The 11,844-nt window shown below is 36.9% G+C and overlaps 2 protein-coding genes and 1 long non-coding RNA gene across 3 annotated transcripts; 2 read left to right on the forward strand and 1 right to left on the reverse strand.

Moving 5' to 3' along the window:
- Positions 1 to 4,900: 4,900 nt before the first annotated feature.
- Positions 4,901 to 5,239, forward strand: LOC103507570 (dynein light chain 2, cytoplasmic). Its single transcript, XM_008472094.1, has one exon. It carries the CDS (start codon positions 4,901 to 4,903, stop codon positions 5,237 to 5,239), a length of 339 nt encoding a protein of 112 aa, XP_008470316.1.
- An 819-nt stretch (positions 5,240 to 6,058) lies between these two features.
- Positions 6,059 to 9,842, forward strand: LOC103524504 (elongation of very long chain fatty acids protein AAEL008004). The gene is made up of 4 exons (XM_008489557.2): positions 6,059 to 6,186; positions 6,343 to 6,399; positions 8,940 to 9,179; positions 9,372 to 9,842. Exons 1-4 carry the CDS (start codon positions 6,079 to 6,081, stop codon positions 9,570 to 9,572), a joined length of 606 nt encoding a protein of 201 aa, XP_008487779.2. The 5' UTR covers positions 6,059 to 6,078; the 3' UTR covers positions 9,573 to 9,842.
- A 940-nt stretch (positions 9,843 to 10,782) lies between these two features.
- LOC108252226 lies at positions 10,783 to 11,473 on the reverse strand. The gene is made up of 2 exons (XR_003391053.1): positions 11,231 to 11,473; positions 10,783 to 10,921 (listed from the first exon to the last, which is right to left on the reverse strand). It is a non-coding gene; the product is annotated as an uncharacterized LOC108252226 (long non-coding RNA).
- Positions 11,474 to 11,844: the final 371 nt, after the last annotated feature.

The following is an 11,844-nucleotide window of genomic DNA, read 5'->3' on the forward strand; positions in this document are numbered from 1 at the left end:
TTCAGTCCTAGTATAGAGGCAATATGACAAATTTGAAGAAATCAGGCTGTATCTCGTTGTTGCAGCGTTCAATTTCACTGTTCAATGCTTCAGTGGGTGTGGGTTTGTTGGTGTAAACATTTGACTTTAGATAACCCCACAGAAAGTAGTCTAGGGGGGAAGAATTACATGATTTAATCATCGAGGCAATTTCTCGTCAGCTAAATGGAAAATGACATGATTACGACTACGTCAAAATGCGCAGAAACGCTTGCGCACAAACAAACGAAGCGGGAGTCATAAGAGAATGGGGACTTCTACTAAAAGCTAAAAGTTTGAATAAGGTCTTAAAAGACAGTGACCCCTACTACCTATTCCTACATGACATACCGTAAATGTAAATTGTGACATTTCCCTTTCCCCGAGGCTAAATTGAAAGGTGCTTGAACTCCCCCCTATAAATCTATTAGGCAAGGGACTTATACATAGAAATAAATAATAGATTTTACCAATTTGAACAGTTAAATAGGTACCTTTACCAGTAGGATTGATGGGCGTAAATGTAAGGTACGAGTATCTAGGTAGGTAAATGTAACTGATACTGAAGACCGTACTGCAAATTGGATTCAATAACATGTTTGTATTGTGGTAAGTATACATACATCTAACCTTTAAAAATAAGTACAAAACAAAATACCTACGACCTACCTACTTCTTAGTTCTTAGCTAGTACCTACATAGGTAGTAAATGTAGTTTTTTTACTTTCCTTATCCTATAGGAAGTGTATTCAGCCGATATCGATCAAGGAGGTAGGTAACGTAGAGGCTTTGAGGGACGTGTGTAGGGCTGAGTGAAGCCGCTACAGAAGGAAAGTACCTAATGTAATCGGGTCAGATTTTCGATGGTGAGTTTTTAGTGCCAAAACACGTTTTGAGGTTCCTAGATCCAAAGTTTCAGCCATTGGTCCGTGTGTCTGTCTGTCTGTCCTTCTGCCTGTCCTTTTGTCTGTCTGTAAGCAAAATATCTCGAGAACGGCAACAGCTAGAGACTTGAAATTTGGTATGCAGCTGTCATTTGTGACAAGGATGCGACACGAAACTTTTGGTTAAGATCGGTGCAACGCTTGACGCTATTTTGACCGCTTTTTGGCGGTTTTCGGTGTTATTTAACAATATCTCAGGAACGGTATAAGCTAAAGACTTGAAATTTGGTATGTATTAAACTTTTGGTTAAGATCGGTGCAACGCTTGACGCTATTTTGACCGCTTTTTGGCGGTTTTCGGTGTTATTTAACAATATCTCAGGAACAGTATAAGCTAAAGACTTGAAATTTGGTATGTAGTTCACATATGTGACAAGGATGCAACACAAAACGTTTAATTGAAATATGTGCTGTGGTTAGCGGTATTTTGACCGCTTTTTGGCGGTTTTCAGCTGTATCGACTAAACGGTTAGAGATAGGTATCGTAAATGTTACAACAGAACACCCAAATTAAGCACCATTCAATAGGATAAGGAAAGTCGTGTGATGTTCACACGTAATTGAAATATGTGCTGTGGTTAGCGGTATTTTGACCGCTTTTTGGCGGTTTTCAGCTGTATCGACTAAACGGTTAGAGATAGGTATTGTAAATGTTACAACAGAACATCCAAATTAAGCACCATTCAATAGGATAAGGAAAGTCGTGTGATGTTCACACATCTCTTTAAAAACTACCATTTTTTCAATTCGATTTTTCTTCAAGTTTCCACTGAAACCCATTGAATTTCTCCTGATAGAAAAGTACCCATGTTCACACGAGATTTTTGACATTTGCATGCGGTATTTCGGGAGTTCGTGATTCGGACTAATTTGAAACGTGATATACTACCTCTCAAACGGAATCCTTAAGTCCTATTTCAATGAATTTTGGCACAAAATAGGTATTCATAATACAAAAGAATTCTTTTTATGGCAGCCTACTTAGATTGGAATGTAGCGTATCTCCCTTGTAAGGGTCTCGACTATCACCCAGGGAAAACTTTACCATCATAAACAAAATACACGAACAACAAAACAAACAACAGCACACCAACAACAAAACAACAACAGCACACCGACAACGTTACTATGAATCCCTGTCCACCTGTTTCTTTCTATCGCCGCGCCGAATTTTGCTCCAAAAACAACACGAACAACAAAACAAACAACAGCACACCAACAACAAAACAACAACAGCACACCGACAACAAAACAACAACAAGTATCTCTTTAAAAACTACCATTTTTTCAATTCGATTTTTCTTCAAGTTTCCACTGAAACCCATTGAATTTCTCCTGATAAAAAAGTATCCCTTTTTGCCCTCTTTAATTCCATTATCTTGAATTTTCAATAGAGGCAAAAAGTGGTAAAGGCCCTTGACTGGTAAGGAGAATCCGAGGAAAAGATAGTGATATTTGGAATCCTTTGTTTTGAAGTCCAACCACCCGAAAGTAACCAACATTGATCTCAACTCAACAACCAGGATTTTTTTTTCACTTTCTATTATTTTTGTTGCTTTGTAATGTAGAAGGTCCCGAGTTCGAATCCAAGTTTCAATGTGTTTTGATCGGACTGTACCTAAGTATGGGGCTAAATACTGTGTAACTAGCTAACTATCTATCTGCTCTTGTCCATCTAATAGAAGACATACTAAAGAATGGACATGCTACGACATAGACAGAATGAGCCTAAGGTAACAATTGTTCCATTTTACTCAAAATCCATTAATATTCTCACTATACTTACCTACCTCGACGTGTAAATGTAAAAATTGATGTAATAAAGTTATTGAATATTTTTGTCATGTGTTTGTGATAGTTATTTTAGGTACCTATCTAATAATTACCATTACGAAATCAAAATAGAGTGAGGACTTGAGGAGTTTTCTTGATGGACAGGTAAATTTGGTCCAAAATCTCAAAAATGCATGTTGGAATGGAATCTATTTTGTACCTATTCATTACCTAATAAAAGAAGCATACTTCTTTTATCAAGTACTAGCCGAAATAAGGCATGGCCGTTCATGTCACTCATCCATTTAGTGGTCTTGCTCGGCGTAGCTTAACAAAAACGAACCGGAAAATAGCCTATAACCTTCACGGGAGTGCAAACAATAAGTTGACAAAGTTTCATAGCAATCGGATGAGCGGTTTGGCCAGGCATAAAGTTCGAACAAACACACAAACAAACAAATACCTATTCATTTTTATATATTAGATTTAGGAAAAAAGTGATAGGTATCGTGACCTACATTCAGCCCTACTTAGGTATTGGTTAGGGTACAGACATAACTATACTTTATATTATATGCAAATAAAGGTGCACCCTGCAATATACCTGGCATGCCAATTGACATTTCCCATTGAAAAATAAAAGAGAATATGAGTAAGTTTTTCCTTATAAGTGCAACCCCCAATGCGTACCTATTCGAGTTGAAATACGGAGATATTAGTTCAAAGACCTTTTTTCCGGTTGGTTATAACCATAAAGCAGACTCATACAATAGTTTCGTACAATCCAATTTTAACCTAGGGTTGCCAACCGTACGTTATTTCCCGGAACAATCCGTATTTTTGTCAAAAATTAAATGTTCCGCCGGAATACACCTTTGTTCCGGTTTTTTTCCAAATCTATGGAAAATACGGGAACTGACTAATAAACAGGAAAAATTACAAAAAAAAAAAAAGTTTAAAAAGATCAGATCAGATCAGAATTACTGATAATGTTTAACTTTGATTTTACCTGTAAGGATTTTTATAGGTGTGTGAAAGATAAGAAAGAAATTCTTTGTGAAGTTGAGTCGACTTCAAAATAAGTATTGCCTTTGTTTTGTTCCGGGTAAAAATCGGGAAATCCGTATTTTTTCACCATTTTTACTTTGCTTATATAGGAAGGAAAGTAATGTAATCGGGTCAAAATTTCGATGGTCAGTTTTTAGTGCCAAAACACGTTTTGAGGTCCCTATTAGAGCCTAAATCCAAAGTTTCAGCCATTGGTCCGTGTGTGTGTGTCTGTGTGTCCGTGTGTCTGTCTGTAAACAAAATATCTCGAGAACGGTAGGAGCTAGAGACTTGAAATTTGGCAAGGAAGATGAAAATGTATTGTTCCGAGTTGAAACCAAATCAACACCTGAACTAGAACGGTAAGTTATTTGACTTTTGTGACCTAATCTACAAACGTGCAAAGTCCACCTAATTAACAATTTTAACAATGATTCCATTATGAAATGCATTTCGAAGGTCAACGAACCACATATTGTGAGTTCAATGAACCCTGACAATGAGCCGAGCAATGGGCAAACCAAAATTTGCCAAAAATTTAATTTTCTATCTAACGACCGAAACATAAAACTTAATAATAACAAATTTCAAAAAAAGTCTAACAGATCGCAGCAGTGGTACCGAGAAGTTCATGTATCATATGTGATACGGTATGAACTTAAGGGTTTTAACAGTCTGACATGGTTTTAGGCACCCGCCCAGATTGTGACCAAGCTTAACGTCACTTAACTTTAAACAGAGTGTATGATCGATCAAATCATGTCCTTACTAGTTTTTTTCCATAAAAATTCTTTGACCTTACCTTAGGTAGGTACCTACTTTTATGAGGATTCCAATCGACCGAATACCTAGTAGGTATTAGTTATGTATGTATCAAAATCGGTGACCCTTTTGGTACTTTTCTTACTGCAGTCAGCCTGGAGAGAACAATAATCTTCGATTGAGCCTGAAAAAAAAAATCTAGCTAACAAAAATATCAGAGTATAGCCAGCACAATGCTCAAACATTATTATCTATTTTGAGACAAAAAATAAATAGAAATCAAAAGTTCTAGTTTCAAAATTACCTTTAAAATCGAACGACTATAGGAAAATCCGAACGATTAAAATCGGCAAGTCATGGGTCCCAAAAAAGGCAAAGGTGGAGCCCCGCCTCCGCCACCGGAGGAAAACTATTTGAAAGCCGAAAACAAAGTGGCTCTCATCAAGGAGACCACAATGGAGAAAGACATGCAAGAAACTGCCGTCAATGCCGCCAAGGAAGGCTTAGAGAAGTACAACATAGAGCGCGAAGTGGCGGGCCATGTGAAGCAGCACTTTGACAACACGTACGGTCCGTACTGGCAATGTACGGTCGGCAGAAACTTCGGTAGTTATGTTTCGTATGATGATTTCTACACGTACTTCTATTTGGGCAAAGTGGCCATCCTGTTGTACAAGAATGGAACCAATGGCTGAGTGGGAATGGAAAATGGAAGACTGCTTGAATATTCCGAGAAAAGCTTTTTTCAACGATGAAATTTTTACAAAATTTTATTGTAGGTATGAGAATCTGAACTATTGCGATTAAAATGTGAAAAGTTTTCCAATATACCCTGATCAGTTTTTTCTTTCTCACGGGACAATTGAGTTTATTGTTGAGCGCATTGCATACCTTGAAATAGATACCCGGCGACCATACAAATTTAGTTCATAAAATATTATTTTTTTTTTGCATAGGTCTGGTAGGTTATTTATTTTAGATCTATTATTCAAAAGTCAAAAGCTCTCTAAAAACATTCCATACTGAGTGACTCACTCGAGAAATGGAGCCTTTAAAAACATACTACCATCACGTGAAGTCAATGGGGAGTCAGAAAGATGCAGTGCAAAATTTTCCCATAATGTTGTAGGTAACTTTTCATTCAGGACAGCCACACTACCATCACGTTACGCCACGTGATGTGATAGTAGTGAGGCTTTCCTGGACGAAATTACCTACAATATTATGGGAAAACTTTGAACTACATCTTTCTGACTCCCTATGACTTCACTTGGCGTGATGGTAGTGTGTTTCTACCTTAAGGCGATCTAAAGGTCCAACAAAACATACACAGAACGAAAAAAAAACTGGACCTAATACCTATGTATGATCTTCAATGATATCTTTAAATTTCAAAAAAAGTCTAACAGATCGCAGCAGTGGTACCGAGAAGTTCATGTATCATATGTGATACGGTATGAACTTAAGGGTTATTTATTTAAGTCAAAAGCTCTCTAAAAACATTCCACCAGGGTTTTCTCTTCCGCTGAAGTAAATGAGCCCTCTATCCCCCCAGTGTTTCAGACTACAATGGTTCTCAGGGGACCCTATCAGGTTCACATGCATGGAGGTTGACTATTCAGATACCCCTCTCGGGAGATCGGTAAGTACAATCTCACTTTTCTAATTTTTTGAGGTCATTGGGTTTGAAATTACCGGCAAAAAAAAACTAGTGGGCACAAAGCAGGGCCATAGCCAGAATTTCATTGAAGGGTTGGATTTTGCATTTTCCTCACTCTGTGTTTTGTTTTAATTTCAGAGGGCGGGTGCTGTGTGGTTGTTTTTCTTCTCGAGAGTACTGGATCTCGTTGATACAGTAAGTACAAATACAAACTAATATTAAAATTTCTAGTTACCTATACTGTCAACATAAACAGTTAGTTTGAACGAAATACACTAAAAAAAATTTCAAAAAAAAAAAATTATTTTAAAAAAAAAAAAAAAAAAAAAAAAACACAAAAAAAAAAAAAAAAAAAAAAACTTAGCAAAAGCCTTTTTTCACACATCAGTATAACTGTTTCTTTTAAAGGGTGTCCCAATAAGAACGCAAGATTTGATTGTTTATTAAAGCATGGTCCCCCGTGGAAAAAAATGGACTTCTTAGATGATTTGAGAAGTAAACATTCTAAAATTTTATATGGAACAATAATCAGACAAATAACCTCTTCGACTTTAATGGTACATTCGTTTTCTTTTGGCAAAATTTTCTATGACAAATTAGAGAAGTATATGAAGTTGTGGGAATTATTGAAGTGCAGAATGAAGGGATAGAGAAGTATATGAAGTTGTGGGAATTATTGAAGTGCTGAATGGAGGGATAGAGATTTATGAGCTGACAGTACAGTGTCTTTACTAAAGGAATAGTTTGCAAGAAGGGATTTTTTTTTCTTCTATGATTCAGTCCTAGTATAGAGGCACTGCTAAACATGTGCTACAAATTTATAAAAACAATCAAACAGTCCAAGAAAGTTGTAAAAATCCGTCCATAACTGGGTCGAAAAAAAAATGTTTCATAAAAGAAGATCAATCAGATTTCGTGGAAAATTTATGTGGACAAGTGAGTGACATACATAGACACTAAAAACACAGCATCTTTCTCAACCAATAAGATACCGAAATTGTGAAGAGTGAACTAACAATGGTTTAGACGGCATTTGAAACTGTCATTTTGAGTACCTACCTATAACAGTTTGGAACTTGGGAGTCTGTGTGAAACATTTTTGACGAAAAGGCGAAAAAGAAGACCGAGGCAAAATGGCAACTATCATCCAATCAGTAGTTGACTACTACAATAAAATCGAGAAATATGCAGGTAAATTTTTTTTCATATTCTATATTTAGTCAGTAATTTTTATTCTTACCCTTACTCCCCCGTACACCTGCTTATTCTACTGTTTAAAACAAATAATAACAAATTTCCGAGGAAAATCCTCAAAAACTTTCGGCTAAAGTCTTCCGAAAGACTTTCAATTCCAGCCAAGGCGACTTTTATCCTGAACGGATAATGTTCGTTCTCAGAACGGCTGGCTTTCTCCTACCCCGCCTTCCTTCTCTCTTTGATTATGGGACGATAAGACCTTCGCAGATACGGTTCCCTCTATCAATCCTCTGAAATAAATCAATCAATCAAAATGTGCCTCCTTTTCCAGATCCCAGGGTAAAGGATTGGTTCTTCATGGGTTCCCCGCTTGCTGTGCTAGTCCTGGTGGTTGTCTACAATATTACCGTCCTCTACTTAGGACCCAAATTCATGGCCAAGAGGAAAGCCTTTGAATTGAAAACCGCCATCATATTATACAACCTAGGTTCTTCATGGGTTCCCCGCTTGCTGTGCTAGTCCTGGTGGTTGTCTACAATATTACCGTCCTCTACTTAGGACCCAAATTCATGGCTAAGAGGAAAGCCTTTGAATTGAAAACCGCCATCATATTATACAACCTGGCTCAAATATTACTCAACTCGTATTTCCTCATAGAGGTAAGTTAATTTTCCTTGGGAGAAATCTGACATATTTTTTACTTTCCATTTAACCCTTAAGTGCATGATTTTTTCTTTTTTGCGGAAAAAAATATTATGACAAATTTGAAGAAATCAGGCTGTATCTCGTTGTTGCAGCGTTCAATTTCACTGTTCAATGCTTCAGTGGGTGTGGGTTTGTTGTTTGTTGGTGTAAACATTTGACTTTAGATAACCCCACAGAAAGTAGTCTAGGGGGGGTAGAATTACATGATTTGATCATCGAGGCAATTTCTCGTCAGCTAAATGGAAAATGACATATAACCCCACAGAAAGTAGTCTAGGGGGGGTAGAATTACATGATTTGATCATCGAGGCAATTTCTCGTCAGCTAAATGGAAAATGACATGATTACGACTAGGAAAATGCTCGCGCAAAAGTAATAATGTGTTGATTTTACTGGGCTAACGCGTTGTTGAACCGTTTTAGACTCCATGATGACTAATTTTGATACCTATGTTTACAATCAATCTGTCAAAGATTGGGCAAGATAAAACAACGCATGAAAAAGTTAGGTATGGCCCTTTCAAATCTTGCGTTCTCATTGGGACACCCTTTATAATGCCCGTCTTAAATCACTTGAGATGCTCGCGCAAAAGTGATAATGTGTTGATTTTACTGGGCTAACGCGTTGTTGAACCGTTTTAGACTCCATGATGACTAATTTTGATATGTTTACAATCAATCTGTTAAAGATTGGGCAAGATAAAACAACGCATGAAAAAGTTATGGCCCTTTCAAATCTTGCGTTCTTATTGGGACACCCTTTATAATGCCCGTCTTAAATCACTTAAAAGTATCCAAATCGGTTCTAACTGAGTTTACAATTCCTACCACCAGGTGTTCTTCGTTCTCCGTAAGAAGGACAGTCAGGTGACCTTCCTGCATGTGTATCATCACACGGCCGTCGTTATGTTCGCCTGGTTGGCCGTCAAATTCGTACCGGGGGGCCACGGCGTATTCTTCGGCACGATCAACTGCTTTATACACGTGGTCATGTATTCGTACTACTCGCTAACCCTGTATAATCCAGAGTACAAGAATGTGTGGTGGAAGAAGTACCTCACTCAGATACAGATGGTAAGTGAAGGGTCAGAGATACTGAGTGACTCACTCGAGAAATGGAGCCTTTAAAAACATACTACCATCACGTGAAGTCAATGGGGAGTCAGAAAGATGCAGTGCAAATTTTTCCCATAATGTTGTAGGTAACTTTTCCTAATACCTATGTATGATCTTCAATGATATCTTCTATTTCGCCATTCTTCACAGATGCAATTTGTCGCCGTCGGTTTGCACGCTATTCTGGCCCTGTTGACTCCAAACTGCAACTATCCCAAGAGTCTCATTATCATCGCCCTCCCTCAGGACATTTTCATGTTTGTCCTGTTTGCCGACTTCTATAGGAAAACCTACATGAAACCTGCTACCTCAGGGAAAGCCTCACAGCCAATCAAAACCAAGACGAGCTAATATATCCCTAAGGAATCTATTTTGGATGATAAGGGATTTTATCTGTGACATAAATGCTCATCGAAAATGTAGTTCCCTGCTAAATATACTACGCTAAATTCCATGACTTGAGTTGGACTAGAACCACCAACCTCCAGATTCAGAGTCCACCGTGCTAACCACTACACCACTGAGGTTGGTTGGTAATGAGCGAGCCTTTGTATGGAACCTAATATGTAGCTAATGTTTACATATTTCATATTCTATGTAGTGTGTGGTAGAACAACGAACGTTAAACAAACCTACATGAAACCTGCTACCTCAGGGAAAGCCTCACAGCCAATCAAAACCAAGACGAGCTAATATATCCCTAAGGAATCTATTTTTGATAATAAGGGATTTTATCTGTGACATAAACGCTCGTCGAAAATGTAGTTCCCTGCTAAATATACTACGCTAAATTCCATGACTTGAGTTGGACTAGAACCACCAACCTCCAGATTCAGAGTCCACCGTGCTAACCACTACAGCACTGAGGTTGGTTGGTAATGAGCGAGCCTTTGTATGGAACCTAATATGTAGCTAATGTTTACATATTTCATATTCTATGTAGTGTGTGGTAGAACAACGAACGTTAAACACATTACATTACATTATGGAGGATGGACCTTACAAAAAATATTTTAATTCGAGGAGTCCCAGATAAGAAACCCAGTTTACTATGGACTGATTTTTACTGAATCTCTTGTATCAATACAGAATGAATGTTCACTACAGTAGGACATCAACGAAAAGATCCAAATTATATTTTATAGAGTTACATATGAATTATGAAAATAAAGTTAAGACCTTAGTTAGAAGAAAAGAAATTAGTCAAATGGTATTGATAAAAAAATCATGTAGATATCTGTAATATCAAAGAAACAAAATCATAGACATTGTAACGATCATACAATGGTTCAAGTGACATACAAAAAGAAATTTATATTAACTTAAAATAAACAATAAAATTCATGTTTTTCATTATTTTCCTAATAAATAAAAAGAAGTATAAATGTAAATAAATTTTAGGTAGGGACCTACATATAAAAATCTAATAATTTAGGGGGCAAGTTTATACAAGACTTACCAATCTTACCATCTCTAGTTACAAATCAGGTCAAAAATATCTTATGAAGTTAATGTACAATAATGAAACAAGAAACAACAGCGCTATTTGTCTAATAATTTAGGGGGCAAGTTTATACAAGACTTACCAATCTTACCATCTCTAGTTACAAATCAGGTCAAAAATATCTTATGAAGTTACTGTAACAAGAAACAACAGCGCTATTTGCCAAGAAAACAATAGTAAAGTATAACAGAACTACCTGTCTTGAAATAGTTACTGTTAGTTGTCCGTTTTGATCAAGAAACCTTGCCCAAGTCCTTCAATAAAATTGTTTTTATGTTTGTTCACTTATGGCCGGATCCACAAAGTGAGATTGACCTCGGTTCAAGTTTAACTTTTGGATTAAGCAATCTAATGGATCAGTTGCACTTGGGAAAATATTATTAACAAAAGGTCAGTTTTGATCAAGAAACCTTGCCCAAGTCCTTCAATAAAATTGTTTTTATGTTTGTTCACTTATGGCCGGATCCACAAAGTGAGATTGAACTCTAAAGTATAACAGAACTACCTGTCTTGAAATAGTTACTGTTAGTTGTCCGTTTTGATCAAGAAACCTTGCCCAAGTCCTTCAATAAAACTGTTTTTATGTTTGTTCACTTATGGCCGGATCCACAAAGTGAGATTGAACTGGGTTCAAGTTTAACTTTTGGATTAAGCAATCTATTGGATCAGTTGCAATTGGGAAAATATTATTAAGATTCCTACGTAAAAAGTTGTGAAAAATCCAAATCTGAAGTCAAAACTCCAAAAAAGTAACTTTAAAAGGTCGAAAATTCAATTTTCAATTACCGTTCTAGTGAAAAAGTTCAAAGAGTTGTTAGATTTCACGTCAAAATGCGCAGAAACGCTTGCGCACAAACAAACGAAGCGGGAGTCATAAATTATGACGTCATCGCCTACGGGAGTGTATGCCTTGACGTCAAACTTCACGATTTACCGGTATTTTTTAAATCGATTTATCTCGGTATCTAGAAGTCGTAGAAGAAAAAGAAAAATTCCGTTGGTCCTCATTTTCCATGCTTTATGACTTTGAAACATCATTCAAGTAAGCGCAACCGATCTATTGTTTGAAAATTTTGAAATCGACCAATCAGATTGCTCTGCTCAATCCGCGAGTTAAAC

Source organism: Diaphorina citri, unplaced genomic scaffold (assembly GCF_000475195.1).
Source record: "Diaphorina citri unplaced genomic scaffold, Diaci psyllid genome assembly version 1.1 scaffold1, whole genome shotgun sequence".
Classification (NCBI taxonomy): domain Eukaryota; kingdom Metazoa; phylum Arthropoda; class Insecta; order Hemiptera; family Psyllidae; genus Diaphorina; species Diaphorina citri.

What these genes read in the sequence shown, in the direction of transcription:
- LOC103507570 (XM_008472094.1), top strand. Translation starts at nt 4,901, where the DNA reads ATGGGTCCCAAAAAAGGCAAAGGTGGAGCCCCGCCTCCGCCACCGGAG.
- LOC103524504 (XM_008489557.2), top strand. Translation starts at nt 6,079, where the DNA reads ATGAGCCCTCTATCCCCCCAGTGTTTCAGACTACAATGGTTCTCAGGG. An exon ending in TACTGGATCTCGTTGATACA is followed by an intron (nt 6,400 to 8,939) that starts GTAAGTACAAAT and finishes TCCTACCACCAG; the next exon opens with GTGTTCTTCGTTCTCCGTAA. An exon ending in ACCTCACTCAGATACAGATG is followed by an intron (nt 9,180 to 9,371) that starts GTAAGTGAAGGG and finishes CATTCTTCACAG; the next exon opens with ATGCAATTTGTCGCCGTCGG.